The sequence below is a fragment of the Nerophis lumbriciformis genome, linkage group LG01, assembly GCF_033978685.3.
Source record: "Nerophis lumbriciformis linkage group LG01, RoL_Nlum_v2.1, whole genome shotgun sequence".
In the NCBI taxonomy this organism is placed as follows: domain Eukaryota; kingdom Metazoa; phylum Chordata; class Actinopteri; order Syngnathiformes; family Syngnathidae; genus Nerophis; species Nerophis lumbriciformis.
Window position 1 is genome coordinate 48,199,274 of NC_084548.2, and position 18,261 is coordinate 48,217,534.

Consider the following 18,261-nt stretch of genomic DNA (forward strand, 5'->3'; position numbering starts at 1 on the left):
GTCAACAAATGCATGAGCAAACTGTTGAACAGTTTAAGAAAAACCTTTCTCAACCAGCTATTGCAAGGAATTTAGGGATTTCACCATCTACGGTCCGTACTATCATCAAAGGGTTCAGAGAATCTGGAGAAATCACTGCACGTAAGCAGCTAAGCCCGTGACCTTCGATCCCTCAGGCTGTACTGCATCAACAAGCGACATCAGGGTGTAAAGGATATCACCACATGGGCTCAGGAACACTTCAGAAACCCACTGTCGGTAACTACAGTTGGTCGCTACATCTGTAAGTGCAAGTTAAAACTCTCCTATGCAAGGCGAAAACCGTTTATCAACAACACCCAGAAACGCCGTCGGCTTCGCTGGGCCTGAGCTCATCTAAGATGGACTGATACAAAGTGGAAAAGTGTTCTGTGGTCTGACGAGTCCATCCATCCATCCATCCATTATCTACCGCTTATTCCCTTCGGGGTCGCGGGGGGCGCTGGAGCCTATCTCAGCTACAATCGGGCGGAAGGCGGGGTACACCCTGGACAAGTCGCCACAGGTCCAACACAGATAGACAGACAACATTCAGACTCACATTCACACACTAGGGCCAATTTAATGTTGCCAATACTTAACTAAATTGTCAGTTAATTGTGTTATGAACTTAGTCAACGTGCCTATAAAATAAAATAAAATAAAATAAATAGCCTTCCAGACCAGAGCAGGCACTGCTTACTCTTTGGGTGGGCACGGCACGCCCATGACGCTGGGACTGGCGGTGGTTCTTTTGTCAAATACTTCTGGTAGTAGACTAGTAAAACACCACCAGCTGTTCATTCAATTCATCATAATTTGACAGCCAAAAGTTCTTGTTCCACCAGTTTTGCTTTCCCAACAAGGAATTCCACAAATATAAAACTACCGCTGCCTCCACAGTACACCTACTGAGAAGCTGAATGAGTGCAAGTATTTAAACAAACATAATTTATGTATAATGTATATTTTTAGGTGGGAAGCATATTTTAAATTTTATGGACTGTACAAGTATTTACAAGTTCTCTTTATGCTATTTGCACATCCCTGCATGTTTGGGTTTGAGACCCCCTTTTGGCACTCTGAGCATGTATTGTGCGTGTATTGAGATAGAGATTTGAGTTGATGACCATCTGTTTTTTGTATTGTTTGTTAAGATGTTGTTAGAAAATGAAAGAGCACTTCCTTAAACCATTTTGAAGTTTGCCTCTGACCATTTCCTGCCACTCAATCTCTACAATATTTTTCAGACTCATTTCCATTGAAGATAGGTCGAGTTGTTGGTTTGATCCTTACTATTAGTGTGGGCGTCGCTCATTGGTGTTGTAGTTTCACTTCTGTGCTTTTCTTATCCCTCATCCATGCAATGACAAATTAAGCTCTCCTTAATTTAAGGCTGCAGTCGAATGCTCTTATGTCCTTAACCCAGTGGTTCTCAACCATGTTGGAGGTACCGAACCCCACCAGTTTCATATGCGCATTCACCGAACCCTTTAGTGAAAAATAAAATGTTTTTTTTTTTCATATTCAAGACGAAGTTATATGTTTTTGGTAACACTTTAGTATGGGGAACATATTCTAAGTAACAAAGACTGAATTTAGAGTTTTTTGGACACGAGGGGAACATATTCTAAGTAACAAAGACATAATTTAGAGTTATTTCGTTAGGGTTAGAGGGTTAGGGCCAGGGTTAGAGGGTTAGGCTTATAATAAGGCCATGCCGAAGGCATTAATAAGTACTTAATAATGACTAGTTAAGAGACAATATGTTACTAATTTGCATGTTAATAAGCAACTAATTAATGGTGAATATGTTCCCCATACTAAAGTGTTACCATGTTTTTTTACTGGTGCACAAAATGAACCGTGCATGAACATCACCTTGTTCAAACAACAAAACCAACACAGTGCATAAACTCACAACAAATTACACACCTGCAAATCAGTCTGACTTCTGCTGTTGCCGTATTCATAATACGCCGATAGGGAGAAGTTTTTATTCACACGATGAGTCGGCACGCAGACGCATACTTTTGTCTTTAAAAACGCAGACTTTTGCAAACGCTGGCCAAAGTGTCGATCAAAACTCTGCTTAGCGTATGCGTGTACACGGTACAAATGGAGACTTGTGATGACGTCACAGTTGTGTCATTTCCAAGCTCAACAACACTGCCTTGCTGCCTTTAAACACACTATAAGAGGACTTACTGTATGTTTGAATGTAAACGAGTCCACATTTCAAATTGTTTTTGGAAACTGTGGACGTCGTGTCCTCCGGACCAAAGAGGAAAATAACCATCCGGATTGTTATAGGCGCAAACTTGAAAAGCCAGCATCTGTGATGGTATGGGGGTGTATTAGTGCCCAAGACATGGGTAACTTACACATCTGTGAAGGCGCCATTAATGCTGAAAGGTACATACAGGTTTTAGAGCAACATATGTTGCCATCCAAGCAACGTTACCATGGACGCCCCTGCTTATTTCAGCAAGACAATGCCAAGCCTCGTGTTACATCAACGTGGCTTCATAGTAAAAGAGTGCGGGTACTAGACTGGCGTGCCTGTAGTCCAGACCTGTCTCCCATTGAAAATGTGTGGCGCATTATGAAGCCTAAAATACCACAACGGAGACCCCCGGACTGTTGAACAACTTAAGCTGTACATCAAGCAAGAATGGGAAAGAATTCCACCTGAGAAGCTTAAAAAATGTGTCTCCTCAGTTCCCAAACGTTTACTGAGTGTTGTTAAAAGGAAAGGCCATGTAACACAGTGGTGAACATGCCCTTTCCCAACTACTTTGGCACGTGTTGCAGCCATGAAATTCTAAGTTAATTATTATTTGCAAAAAAAAAAAAAAAAAGTTTATGAGTTTGAACATCAAATATCTTGTCTTTGTAGTGCATTCAATTGATTATGGGTTGAAAAGGATTTGCAAATCATTGTATTCCGTTTATATTTACATCTAACACAATTTCCCAACTCATATGGAAACGGGGTTTGTATGTTATTTCATGTCTAGAGGGCGCTCATAATGTTGAAAAATGTATTCAGAAGGGCATATACAGTTTTTTAATGCTCTAGCTATGAAAATAGTTGAGTTATAAATGATTCCTACTCTCCAGAAATTCATTTTTTGTGGTCATACATGTAACCAATTAACACCAATAAATGATGGATGACTGTTTTGCTAATGCCACACAATATGTTGTGTACAACACAAAAAAATCAGTATGAGGAAAATATTTATTTTAGTTTACGTAACAGACCAACACATGTCATGCAACGTGTGTGTCACATCCAAGCAGCACAACCACACAATACATGTGTCAGAGAGATCTAAAAAAGTAACAATAATTAAAAATTGTTTTTTCTTCTTCTTTAATCTGAAAGGGAAACAAAATGTTGTCATTTATTATGCAATCAAAGCTTTGTGTTAAAGGTGCATGTGTCCTCCCTCCTCACCTCGAACACTGAGCATGGTGGAACATTCGGATCGGCCCAAAGCGTTCTCTGCTGTGACTGTGTACTTTCCTACATCTTTAGGACCAACGCTGAGGATCAACAAGGAGCAGACTCCACAGGTATTTGAGATGTGATAGTTGGTATTAGTGTTTAGACTGACATGATTCCTGTACCACGTGATGCGAGGTTTGGGGGTTCCTGTCACGGCACAGCTAATGTAACATTCGTAGCCTTTTGGCGCCGTGTGAACTTTTAAAGGTACGATGAAGTCCGGAGCACATCGCAGGTCACGTTCTTCTCTGCAAGATGAGTTCAATGACACTTTTTCTGCAAAAGAGGAGTTTTAGGTATAGTAATTACAATAGCGACAGTTTACGCCTCAAGCTTGTTCTGTGCTACATTTACTTAAGTCTTTTTTGGATCATTGTATTTTTTTACAATTGACTAATTACTGCTTGTAAAGACTAATTGGTATGGTTTGTCAGAGAGACTTCTTGTCACATGACTCTGCTTCACTAATCCAACGTAAGCACTAATTTGACTTCATTTCACTAATCAAATGAATCCTGGCAGTCACATGTGTGGTCTAACAAAAAAAGATATGATGGTGTGCGACTCGCAGTCAGAAGAGACAAGGCCTTCAAAGTTTACTGAAAAACTTGTAAAAAAACAAAAAATCTATGTCATTAGCTGTCATGTGTCAATAGAAATGTAGAGAAATACATTGTGGTACCGCACTAATTTCCACAAGCAGCAAGTTCAGAGAAATAAGTTCATATAGTAAGGAAGGAATTCATATGGCCCCATTTCTGGTTGGACCTCGCGTTAGAGGAAAAGGATGAGTTATTCATTTTGCAAAGTAGTCTACTGAAAATGATGGAAAGCGCCCCTCTACATAGCAACTGATGCTGTGGTCAAAGTTGGAATTGCAACAAAACACATTTTAAGATATTCAACACTCAACTGCCACCTGGCAGGTAAGGTGGATAGTACACCCCCCAACCCTCCATTAGTCACGTTTCATGTGTCAGGTAAACTGCAACCATATGAATCTCCTTCCTTCTCTACAGTATCTTATGTACCAGTGCTTCGTACACCGTCATCTAAAATGTCAAAGTTTTGTGTTACCCACAAACCTTTCTTTCTCTCTACCCCCCAGGTGGGTGACTCGGAGGGTGCAGATACGCCCATGTCGTTTTTGGCGTAGATCCGAAAATGATATTCCCTGCCGTGCATGACGTTGCACACTGTGAACTTGTTATTGAAGAGTCTGTCAGCCACTGTGGCCCAAGTGCGTTTGGTCGAGTCCAGTTTGGAAACCGTGTAGTGTAGCCGGTCATCAAGCTTCTCATCAGGAGAAGGTTGCCACGTCACCGTTACTGTGCCAGGCACGTTTTCCTCCAGCTCCACCGGTCCCGGTGGCTTGGGATCGTCTGTGAGCAGAGCTAGATGTATAAACTTGGAAGGTAAAAAGCAGATTTTGCAGCACTTGTTACCTGTGACCCTGACTTCTGTACTAAAGGTTTCCTGTCCTGCCAAATTTTTCACCAAAATGGAGTAGATGCCAGAATCAAAGCGCTCGGACGAAGGGATCAATATCTGTGATGCGCCGTCTGAGTTACTCACAGTAACTCGCTTTGGCACCGGCCCGTTGTCCTTGAGCCATGTGATCTCTGGTGGTGGCGAAGCCTAGGAAAACAAAAAGACCCTGTCATTTTGTCGAACTCGCATGCCAAAATATGCATTTTGCACTAGATATAGCATTTCAAAATGAAAGCAGCGTTAGAATTGTAAATCTTACCTCAAAGTTTATAGTAACCCTGACGGTGTTACCAGCCCTGACCACCATGAACGTCTTCATCTTTTTGTTTGTGAACTTTGGTCTCACTGAAAAGATGAAAACAAAATGCCTCAGTGGTTTAATATATCAGTATCTCATTAATGTTTGTCAGAAAAAAAAAAGCATTTTCAGGGTTATATTTATACATTTTAATGAAAAGAAGATTTTGTGGTAATTAAATTGTTGTAAAAACAGAACAAATAATATTTACTGTTCACTGAAATAAACCTAAAGGATTTGGTCAATCATTTTGACTATGAGAACAAGTTATATGTGTAATCTGTTTCATATATTCATACATGTTTCATTTATTTTGTGTAATATTTCAAATGCTCTACTCGACAATCTGTAGATGCCACTTAATTATTAAGGAAAATATAAAACCAAAGATCTGCAACCATCATTGTTGAAAAACACAACTAAAATTAGTGATAGCACAGTAGTAGTGTTAACCATAGGCGCCGATCTACATTACTGCTGGATGTGTGTGTATTAAAAAAAAATTGACGTTCAGCGAAGTTAATATCCCATATGATTTGTGGCTTTATTATTTTGTAAAACGCACCAAACTCGCCACAAAATTAACTACAACAAAATACATTTTTCAAAAATTATTTTAAAGATTGAAAGTTGCCATCAATCCCACGTGGGTTCTCTAGCCCCGAAGCATACACAGGATCGGCTCCTATGGTGTTAACATTTAACTCAAATAAATAATATTTTGACAAACCAAGGGGTGGCATTGCAAGGACATAGTTGGGAAGCTCCTCAGGTTCACTCTCTCCGCCATCATTGCTTGCAATGACTCTGACCCAGTACATGTCCATTGCCCTTAGTCCTTTTGCCGTGTAGGTGGTGGTGATGGTGGTGCTTCGGGACCATTCAAGGCACTGTGCATTCCTTATCTCGATAATAAAGCTTTTGGCTTCATCCTGCATGTTAGGTTTGTCCTCGGGTTTGGTCCAGGTCAAGACAAAGTGGTTGTATGACGTTTCTGTCACTTTTAAGCCGATTACTTTGCCAGGCGGTTCTGGAGAGAGAGAAGAATATGATAGTTAGAAATGAGATACATACGGATTGAGTGCAGTTGCAACACTTACTTTTAGGATCCCGTGCGAAAACAAAATCACACGGATTGCTAAATTCACCAGGTCCCGAAAGGTTCACGGCCAAAACTCTGAATTCATATTCCAGACCTGCTACTACATCCTTCACTGCACATTTCTTCACTGAAAATACATGAAACTAAATTATGTCACTGCTCTTGTGCACATTAAAATCACTTGAGGACTGATAAAAATGTAACACACCTTTAACTGGCTCATTTGAAGCGTTCACTGCAGTCCAGAGGTTACTTCCCTTTTTGCGTTTCTCCAAAATGTAGCCCAGAATTTGTGAGCCTCCGGTATTACTTGGCGCTGTCCAAGAGAGGTTTATGCAGTCGTCAAAAGTACTGACCACCTTTGGAGGTGCAGGGGCACTAGGGAAGGCTGAAATATACAGAGGCACACACAACATAATAAAATACACACACAAAATAATCCCCTCAATTCCCCCCCAAAAACGGATTAATTTGCTGGAATATAAATACAATATAACATAAATCCATAAACGTGGATGCATATGAAAAAGTGCAATATATTTATCTGTACAGCAATCTATTTATTTATATCTGCACCTTATTGCTCTTTTATCCTGCACTACAATGAGCTAATGCAACGAAATTTCGTTCTTATCTGTACTGTAAAGCTCAAATTTGAATGACAATAAAAAGGAAGTCTAAGTCTAAGAGTGTGCTGATTATTACATTGGACAGGAGAAATACTGAATGTCCTGCTCAAAGTGGCCACAAAATAATGTATTGTATTTTGTGGCGGCAGAGGTCGCTGCTGTAAAAATGTTGTTATAATCCTCAATTTATTTTGTGGATAAAAAAATGGTAGAGCTAAACTTAAAATTCCATTTAAAAAAAATTAGCTGGGAGAGAAAAATATCTGCCCCGTGTGAGGCTCGAACTCACGACCTTCAGATTATGAGACTGACGCGCTGCCTACTGCGCCAACGAGGCCTGAGAAAAAGAGGTGCTACAATGGTTATACAAACTTTCTAGCAGGTTTAGCATTACCATAGGTATGAGCTTGCTGTCCACTCATCTTTTTCTACACCTGAAAACGAAAAGTCGGCTTTTTGTTTAACATCCTCCAAAATCACCAACATGTGGCCAATGAAAGTGCACCCTGCTGCATTTTCAACTGCGTCGTGCGAGAGATGTGATCTGAGGTACGACGTAAATACGCTTCACGATGATATCTATAAGTGAATATGTCTGAGGATATGTGATACAATATAGTGGCTGTGGTGCAGCGGTTCTTAACCTGAGTTCGATCGAACCATAGGGGTTCGGTGAGTCGGCCTCAGGGGTTCGGCGGAGCCTTCGCCACGGAGGTAAAGACACATCCGACTTATCGTGTAAATAAAAACTTCTCCCTAACGGCGTATTATGGATAGTCCCAAACAATGTTCCCTCTAATGTTCCATTTGATTTGCAGGTTGTTTGATTGATCGATTGAAACTTTTACTAGCAGATTGCAAAGGAAGAGAATATATTATGTGAAACAGTACAGTTTACACAGTACAGTACATATTCCGTACAATTGACCACTAAATGGTAACACCCAAATACGTTTTTCAACTTGTTTAAGTCGGGGTCCACGTTAATCAATTCATGGTAATGTGTGTAAGGTGTGTAATTTGTTGTGAGTTCATGCACTGTGTTGGTTTTGTTCTTTGAACAAGGTGATGTTCATGCACGGTTCATTTTGTGCACCAGTAAAAAAACATAAAACCTTTTCTTGAATTTGAAAAAAAACAACATTTTATTTTTCACTAAAGAAGGGTTCGGTGAATGCGCATATGAAACTGGTGGGGTTCGGTACCCCCAACAAGGTTAAGAACCACTGCTCTAAAATCAACTTCAGATATGTCCCTCAACTATATATTTTTATTATTCTTTTTATCTGTTTGTTTAAAGCCTTTTTTCCAAAGAAAACTTTTGTATGGCAAGGCCACAAAATATGCAATATTTCCCCCCCAAAAATATTTCAAAGTGGAATATTTGATGTGAAGTAATTGGAGCCCTGAATAGGTCAATCATTTATAACACCATTGATTTTGATTCCATCCATCCATCCATCCATGTTTTACCGCTTGTCCCTTTTCGGGGTCGCGGAACATATCTGGAGCATATCTCAGCTGCATTCGGGCGGAAGGCGGGGTACACCCTGGACAAGTCGCCACCTCATCGCCGGGCCAACACAGATAGACAGACAACATTCACACTCACATTCACACACTAGGGCCCATTCAGTGCTGCCAATCAACCTATTCCCAGGTGCATGTCTTTGGAGGTGGGAGGAAGCCGGAGTACCCGGAGGGAACCCAGGCAGTCACGGGGAGAACATACAAACTCCACATAGAAAGATACCGAGCCCGGGATTGAACTCACGACTACTCAGGACCTTCGTATTGTGAGGCACATGCACTAACCCCTGTATCACCATGATGCCCTGATTTTGATTCATTATCATTTATTGAGCAATGGCGAAAAGAGCCTGCATGGCAGCTTTTGTTATTAGAGCAGCGGTTCTTAACCTGGGTTCGATGGAACCCTAGGGGTTCGGTGAGTCGGGCTCAGGGGTTCGGCGGAGGTCAAGACACACTCAACTCATCGTGTAAATATTAACTTCTCCCTATCGGCGTATTATGAATACGGCAACAGCAGAAGTCACACTGATTTGCAGGTGTGTAATTTGTTGTGAGTTTATGCACTGTGTTGGTTTTGTTCTTTGAACAAGGTGATGTTCATGCACGGTTCATTTTATGCACCAGTAAAAAAACATGGTAACACTTTAGTATGGGGAACATATTCACCATTAATTAGTTGCTTATTAACATGCAAATTAGTAATATATTGGCTCTTAACTAGTCATTATTAAGTACTTATTAATGCCTTATTCGACATGGCCTTATTATAACCCTAACCCTCTAACCCTAACCAAATAACTCTAAATTAAGTCTTTGTTACTTAGAATATGTTCCCCATACTAAAGTGTTACCAAAAACATATAACTTTGTCTTGAATTTGAAAAAAAACATTTTATTTTTCACAAAAGAAGGGTTCGGTGAATGTGCATATGAAACTGGTGGGGTTCGGTACCTCCAACAAGGTTAAGAACCACTGCTGTGATGTGTTGTGAACTGTGATTCACCATGTTTGCTGCAGAGGGCAGTGGCGGTGTTGCCTGTATAGTCTGAGTTAGACCCAGCAGCATTGTCTGACTTAGATCCAGTCTGAGACAGAACAGGAAAGCAAGAAGTAACTTGTAAAGATGGGAATTATTTTGTTTTTACACTACAACATTTGTCAACATTTTCAATATTCATATTCAATATTCGGATAATATGGCCCCGATTAGCGAATGTTGTCTATCTGTGTTGCCCCTACGATGAAGTGGCGACTTGTCCAGGGTGTACTGGACATGAACAATGTGTCACCATTAATAATGTGAGATCTTCCTTCCGCAAAATAGAAACAGGGATACCTCAGGGTAGTGTCTTGGGACCGATACTATTCAGTCTATACATCAATGACCTACCAGATGTATGCACAGATATAGATTTACAGATGTATGCGGATGACACAGTGGTATGTACATCAGGTAAGACCTGTACTCTAGTTGCTGAGAAGTTAAATGCTAAATTAGACAAAATAGCATCTTGGCTGGCATCATCCTGTTTAACCCTAAACACTAAAAAGACTAAACTCTGTCTGCTTCTCCATAAAAAAGCTACCTCAAACAAACCTGAATATACAATTTAATGAGGAGCTCATTGAACAAGTACATGAAGTCAAATATTTGGGCATAATCGTAGACTATCAGTTGAATTTTAAAAGTCACATTAAGAAAATGTATAAAACCCTGAAGGCAAACCTAGGCTGTTTTAAGATTATAAGAAACTGCTTAACTCTTAGCTGTGCTTTTACTTTTATGAATGCAATGATTCTTTCACACATCTTATGGCTTAACTTACTATATGGTCCCAGGCACACCAGTCATCAATCAAGACCATACTTGCCAACCTTGAGCCCTCCGATTTCGGGAGGAGGGGGGTGGGGGCGTGGTCGGGGGCGGGGTGGAGCGTGGTTGGGGGCGTGGTTAAGAGGGGAGGAGTATATTGACAGCTAGAATTCACCAAGTCAAGTATTTCATACATATACAGTACATATATATATATATATATGTGTATATATATATATATATATACACTCGTTGGGAGTTTCCTCCTCTCCCAGCTCGCTAGCCTCAATCTGAACCTTGGTATTTACCGTGATGACGGACTGGCAGTGTGTCGCGCCTCGCCAAGGAGCAGCGAGAATACCAAGAAGCGCATATGCCAAATTTTCAAAGAGAACGGCCTACGGATCACGATTGAAGCCAACAAGCAAACCGTCAACTTCCTTGACGTCACTTTCAACCTGAGAAATAACAGCTACCAACCATTCACGAAACCCAACACAACACTCCAATACGTGCACCATGACAACAACCACCCACCCACCACCACGAAAAGAATACCTACCGGAATCAATAAAAGGCTATCGATGCTGTCATGTAGCAAAGCTGAATTTGACCAAGCAACCCCCCCGTACCAAAAAGCCCTTGATGAAAGCGGATACAATTTCACCCTCACCTATGAACCCACGCCAGGAAACCAGCCAAAAAAGAACAGAAAACGAAACAACATCATCTGGTACAACCCCCCATACAGCAAAAACGTCTCAACGAACATTGGACACAAATTCCTCAATCTGATTGACAAACACTTTCCCAAAGACAACAACCTAAGAAAAGTATTCAACAAGAACAACATTAAATTGAGCTACAGCTGCATGAACAATATACGACAAATCATCTCAAACCACAACAAAACAATTGCAAATGAGCCGTCGACCCCCAGTCAGAGCGACTCCAAAACCAACAAAGCATGCAACTGTCGAAAGAAACCTGATTGCCCCCTCAACGGGGGGTGCTTACAAACATCAGTTGTCTACCAATCTAAGGTAATACGCAAGGACATTAACACATCCGACACATATGTAGGATTAACCGAGGGTGAATTCAAAACCAGATGGAACAATCACAAGGCTTCTTTCAGGAACAAAAATCTGCGAAATACCACAGAACTCAGCAAACACATTTGGGACCTCAAAGACAATAATGTTGAATATTCAATAACATGGCAAATTCTTGCATCCAGCACACCTTACAATAGTGGTAATAAAAGATGCAACCTATGCTTGAAAGAGAAACTGTTTATTATTTACCGTCCAGACCTGTCATCCCTCAACAAGCGCAGCGAAATTGTAACAACATGCCGCCATAGACGGAAACACCTCCTAGGTAACACATGAGCCAATCACCACGCCCCTAGGCCAGCCTGTACCCACCCACTCTGTGCCCTATATAAACCATGGTATGCGAATGCTCCCATTAAAATCTCCTGACGATTGAGGGTACCCCCCCTCATGAAACAGGCCTGTAGAGATGAAATAGTCTTGTGATTTTTTTTTTCCCCACACATACATATATATATATATATATATATATATATATATATATATATATATATATATATATATACATACATATATATATATAGATAGATATTTACATCCTGAAAATATGCAAACAAAACTGTGTTTAGATAATTGATACTTCAAACTTGCATAAATAAATATTAAGGAATATAACATAATTTGGCTTCTGAGAGTTTCAAAATGTAATGAATAAAATGCTAAAGTTGTTGATAAACAAGCAATTATTTTAATAATTAAATATGGTCATTTTAAATGAATTATTATGATAATTTAAAATCAATTATTTCAAATATGTTTATTTTAATGTATAATTCTATGGCTGGATGTAATAAGGAGTCAGGAAAAAATACAAATAAAAATACAATTAATTTTGATGTTTTTAGCAAAATATAGTAAACATGTATTTATTTATTTTTTTTGTAAATTAATAAATATATTTTTTTTTAGGTAAGATAAACATAATAATACAATGTATCTCTAGTCTGGATGATTTAGTTCTTGTCACCCTGTTGTCCTCCTGTCATGAAAAAAGGCTGTCCTCACTCAGGTCCGCATGGAGCTGGAGGGGGCGTGGCTTCCAGCTCCTGCTGAAAATCGGGAGATTTCCGGGAGAATATTTGTCCCGGGAGGTTTTCGGGAGAGACGCTGAATTTCGGGAGTCTCCCGGAAAATTCGGGAGGGTTGGCAAGTATGATCAAGACCATTGAGTGTCTTTATAACCGCACCTTGAAAGTTCTAGAAAGGAAGAGTATACGATATCATCATTGCCAAATTTTAACCAAATACAATATTTTAAGTTTACCAATTTTATTTTGTTACACACAGTCAAATTGGTTTTTAAATGCTTGAATAACTCTGCTCCCCAATTGCTCTGCAAGGCAATTACAAGACTGCAAAGTGGTACCAGATCTACCACCCAAGCAATGTCAAAAGGCAACTGTTGTGTTTCATTCCGTAGAACATCTTTTGCCCAGACCGCCTTTTCAATAAAAGTACCACAACAATGGGACTCTTTACCGGACACTTTGAAAAGTATACCTGCACTTGTCACTTTTAAAAAAACAAACAAAATTATAGCTAGTTGAGCAACAATCGTGTTCCCATGTTTAGTTTTTACTCATTTTTACTAATTGGTTTTTATATAGTCTGCACTTTGTCTGTGTTATTATTATTATTGGCTTTTATCTAGTTTGCACTTTGTCTGTATTATTACTATTATCGACTCATTCTATTTTTAATTTTCCTATTTTAATGATGTTGGATCTGTGTTGTTGTTGTTGGGGACAAGTGTTGTAAATTAGCTTTGGCTACAAACACTATGATGCATACATTGGATAACTGTTTCAGATGTCTATGTTTTTGTATATGTCCCTATTTCAAATAAACCTCTATATATATATATATATATATATATATATATATATATATATACTCCGCCTTCCGCTCAATTGCAGCTGGGATAGACTCCAGCCACCCCCGTGACCCCGAGAGGGACAAGCGGTAGAAAATGGATGTCAGAAAATTATCATACATTCCCGATTTGACATTGCTCAGGACTATTTGCTATATTGAAAAAAAATACTATAAACATTATGCAGTTTTTAACTTTAAATAACTGAGAGGTGGAACGCAATGGTGGAAAAAGCTGCCGCTGGTACCAGGGCCCTGTATAGAAGGGGTATGACCAACTCAGTTTCAAAGTTGGAAGCAAATATGGCGCCCTGTGGTCACGTGAGGGGCTTTTGACCAATCAGAGAGAGTATGGCCAGAGGATATCATGATTGGTCACATATACTCTGACTGGTACTGTAGAACAGCGTCCCTACTTGGCTGTAAAGAGGCACGTGAGACATCCTTACTCTGTAATGTCTTCCGTGTTTATTTGAATTGAATTAACCGTGTGCCCCTCAGGTTAAGACTGATAGCTCGACAGTTCGGATCCAGCTGTATGTTTGCTCAGTTTTTTTTTAACATTGTAAGTTAGTCATAGATTGCAAACTACAGTAGGGAAGTGATTTATATGACCCCATTCCTGGGTGGATCTCGTACGAGACGAAGAGGGTTGGTTAATAATTTTGCTATGTAGTCTGCTGAAAATGATGGAAAGCGTCACTCTCCATAGCAACAGTGGTCAAAGTTGGAAATGCCACAAAATACATTTTAAGATATTCAAAACCAAAGTGGATAGTGCACCCCCCCATTCGTCATGTTTCATGTGTCAGGTAAAAGGCAACGAATGTGGCCATATTAGGGACGGCGTGGCGCAGTGGAAGAATGGCCGTGCGCGACCCGAGGGTCCCTGGTTCAATCCCCACCTAGTACCAACCTCGTCATGTCCGTTGTGTCCTGAGCAAGACACTTCACCCTTGCTCCTGATGGGTGCTGGTTAGCGCCTTGCATGGCAGCTCCCTCCATCAGTGTGTGAATGTGTGTGTGAATGGGTAAATGTGGAAGTAGTGTCAAAGCGCTTTGAGTACCTTGAAGGTAGAAAAGCGCTATACAAGTACAACCCATTTATCAATCAATCAATCAATCAATCTTTATTTATATAGCCCTAAATCACAAGTGTCTCAAAGGCACAAGCCACAACGACATCCTCGGTACAAAGCCCACATACGGGCAAGGAAAAACTCACCCCAGTGGGACGTCGATGTGAATGACTATGAGAAACCTTGGAGAGGACCGCATATGTGGGTAACCGCCCCCCTCTAGGGGAGACCGAAAGCAATGGATGTCGAGTGGGTCTGACATAATATTGTGAGAGTCCAGTCCATAGTGGATCCAACATAATAGTAAGAGTCCAGTCCATAGTGGGGCCAGCAGGACACCATCCCGAGCGGATTTATCATTTATTATATGAATCCCCTTCCTGCTGTACAGTATCTTATGTACCAGTGGTTGGTGCACAGTCACAGTCTGTTCTAGTGTTGTAACAATACCAATATTTTGGTACCGGTACTAAAATTATTTCGATACTTTTCGGTACTTTTCTAAATAAAGGGGACCACAAAAAACTGCATTACTGGCTTTATTTTAACAAAAAAATCACACATTAAACATATTTTTCTTATTGCAGTTAAGTCCTTAAATAAAATAGTGAACATACAAGACAACTTGTCTTTTAGTAGTAAGTAAACAAACAGAGGCTCCTAATTAGTCTGCTGACGTATGCAGTAACATATTGTGTCATTTATCATTCTATTATTTTGTCAACATTATTAAGGACAAGTGGTAGAAAATGAATTATTAATCTAGTTGTTCATTTACTGTTAATATCTGCTTACTTTCTCTTTTAACATGTTCTATCTACACATCTGTTAAAATGTAATAATCACTTATTCTTCTGTTGTTTGATACTTTACATTAGTTTTGGATGATAACACAAATTTGGGTATCAATCGGATACCAAGTGGTTACAGGATCATTCATTGGTCTTATTCAAAGTCCTCATGTGTCCAGGGACATATTTCCTGACTTTAAAAACATAATATGCATTTAAAAAAATACGAAAGAAGATGTCGTGATGCCAAAAAATCTCAACGTAATCATAGTAGTATCGGCTAGATACGCTACTGTACTTGGTATCATTACAGTGGATGTTAGGTGTAGATCCACCAATGGCGTTTGTTTACATTTTGACGCCGGTGAGCTACGGTGTGTAGTGAAACATGTTTAGCTATTCCTCGTCCTGCAGGGATGATACTTGTAAAAAACATACTTTATTTGTCGCCATGGAGACCAGAATTAGTGATTTAGAAGTAGCTAAAACACTGCCGACGGCGGACGGACGTTAGCCGCTAGCTTGCTAGCCATGTCTTAAAGCATCTCTTTCTGAGGGTGTTTCAGTGTTATAACTTCACACTTATCTTTAGTTTTTAAGCCAAAATGTGTCCGTTCTCCCTTTTCTGTCTACACACTGTGTCTGCTTGTAAGTACTCCGTGATTGTGTGCTACCGAACATGCTCCTCTGCTCGTAAACCAGCAATGACACGACGTGACTTCGACGCGGGTGCGGGGGGTGCGGGACCGGTACGTTTCAGAGGCGGTATAGTACCGAAAATTATTCATTAGTATCACGGTCCTATACTAATACCGGTATACCGTACAACTTAGTCTGTAGTAATGCATCCCCTCACCTAGTATACCAGCTTGCAGGTCTTCAGTCTCCATCACCTCACTCACGCCCTCTGAGGTCAGAGCTCGGATTCTGTAACAGTATTTGCGTCCACGGTCCACGTCTGTGTCGCGGTAAAAAGGTACACCGGGGATCTCTCCTATTTTTTTCCAAGTGTTTCGCCCAACCTGTTGTCGCTCCATGATGTAGTTCATCACCAGCGAGCCGCCGTCATCCTTTGGAGGCCTCCACTTGAATTCAATGCATGTAGCCGAGCTCAGTGTGATCTCTGCGGGGCCCAGTGGAGAAGTGGGTTTGTCTGAAAGACATGGAATGTCAATTTGAATGTTTCAGAGAAATCCTGTGTTTGACTGAAATGGTGTTCATTGGCTCACCGAGTACAATCAGCTGTGTAATTGCTTCAGCTGTGCCATGTTCATTTTTGAGCTTGATCTTGATTTCTCCCGAGTCCCTCCTCTGGCATCTGCTCAACACCAGGCGGCTGTGATTGGTTGATTTTTCTACCCTGGTGCTGCTGGCGTCGTCATAAACTTTCTCTCCCTCTCTGTACCACTGGATCTTAATAGGCTCAAAGCCGAGAAAATTCAGTTTAAAGATGGCGTTGTGCCCTATTTTAATTCTCAAGGGCTCCGTGAAGGCACTGAGGTCGTCGGGGTCAAATCTTGGAGGATCTGAAATGGGAACATTGTAGTTTATGCCACTGTAAAGTGTTTCAGCTAACACTGTGTGATTTCAAATTTAATAATTGTTGTCAGAGCGAACATTCAAACCTTTGACGTTCACCACTGCCTCTGTTTTTCGATTGTCGGCCTCAAAACGATATTTCCCAGAGTGATCCTCTTGGCATTTTATTATAAGTAATTTATGGATTGCACCCTCTGTAGAGATTGTAAAAGTGTCATCTGGAGTGATCTGATAGGAAAAGTGGCAGATGAAAATAAATGGATAAAACACTGACAGCCACACTTATTCTACACACAAATCGCCATATATATATATATATATATATATATATATATATATATATATATATATATATATATATATATATATATATGTGTGTGTGTGTGTGTGTGTGTAGAGAAAAAGAGAGAGAAGATGGATGGATATGTTATGTCTGCGTGATCATGTTTTGTTTTGGTTATGTTCGGTTGGTTTTTGGACTCTGTGCACTCTTGTTTGTTTTGTTTCCATGACAACCCATTAGTTTTCACCTGTCCTCATGTCACGCACCTGATTCATTTGCACTCACACACCTATCATTAAACATGTCCAAGACTATTTAAGCCGATAGTTGCCAGGAAGTCAGCCTGGCAACATTAACTCTGTTATCCCTGTTACCAGGCCCGGCCCTAACCAATCTGGCGCCCTAGGCAAGATTTTAGGTGCCCCCCCCCCCCCCCCTCACAAGAAACCGAATAGCTTTATCTTTGACCTTTTTTTTTTACTTACAACTATACCTAATATATAAAGGGGTGGACAAGTGACTATTAACTGCAGGGCAAACATTAGCTAACCAGAAGGCAATAACAATGTAAACAAAAACACCTGCTTAAAAGATAATACCTGAGGAATGTAAGGTGGGAGTACAGTAATTACCTAACATTACATTATTATTTTCCATAACAATGTAGCCCCCTCCACAATATTAACCCGACGTTAAAACAGAACTAGCTATTTATTGATTAGCAATTGCCGAATCATGTAACATTAGCTTAATGCTAACAAGCCAGGTTACTATCACATTCTGTAACAGACAAATAATTTCATGTAGGCTAACGTTACCTACCTGCTACCTCTGTCTTTTCTCGTTTCTACTCCTCTTCTTTTCTTTTTTCTTCCTTGGGCACCTGACAGTTTTGGCCGTTTTGACATCTTGTGTTGATTTTTTGATGTGGTGACGTCCAAAAAGAGTCATGATACAAGGAGGGGGGTTGGGGGGGGCGTAATGTTGTAACAAATAATATTTCTATTAAATAGGCTTTACTTTGCATTTTAATTAACGTGGGATTATTTTTTTGTATTTAGAAATAATAGTACCAACTTTCTTTCTTTTTTTTTTTTTCTCCAACATTTGTGGCACTGGCGTGGCGCCCCCTGATGGACGGCGCCCTTAGCATTTGCCTATACGGCCTATGCCACGGGCC

The 18,261-nt window shown here is 40.2% G+C and overlaps 1 protein-coding gene and 1 non-coding gene across 3 annotated transcripts in view; both read right to left on the minus strand.

Annotated features, from left to right (window-relative positions):
• Positions 1-3,259: 3,259 nt before the first annotated feature.
• Positions 3,260-18,261, minus strand: part of LOC133622420 (immunoglobulin-like and fibronectin type III domain-containing protein 1) — a 38,749-nt gene continuing 23,747 nt past the window's right edge. The window contains exons 19-29 of one of the 2 annotated variants that reach the window (XM_061985172.1): positions 16,885-17,026; positions 16,489-16,785; positions 16,116-16,412; positions 6,632-6,811; positions 6,422-6,550; positions 6,052-6,351; positions 5,283-5,368; positions 4,978-5,170; positions 4,618-4,914; positions 3,482-3,808; positions 3,260-3,402 (exon numbers count right to left, since the gene is read on the minus strand). In XM_061985172.1, the coding sequence (XP_061841156.1) occupies positions 3,398-3,402; positions 3,482-3,808; positions 4,618-4,914; positions 4,978-5,170; positions 5,283-5,368; positions 6,052-6,351; positions 6,422-6,550; positions 6,632-6,811; positions 16,116-16,412; positions 16,489-16,785; positions 16,885-17,026 (2,253 nt within the window). In that variant the 3' untranslated portion in view covers positions 3,260-3,397. Of the gene's footprint in view, positions 3,403-3,481; positions 3,809-4,617; positions 4,927-4,977; positions 5,171-5,282; positions 5,369-6,051; positions 6,352-6,421; positions 6,551-6,631; positions 6,812-16,115; positions 16,413-16,488; positions 16,786-16,884; positions 17,027-18,261 lie in introns of both variants that reach the window. The other variant, XM_061985161.1, reaches the window with a different exon arrangement.
• On the minus strand, positions 7,317-7,389 carry trnam-cau (transfer RNA methionine (anticodon CAU)). Its single transcript has one exon. It is a non-coding gene; the product is annotated as a tRNA-Met (tRNA).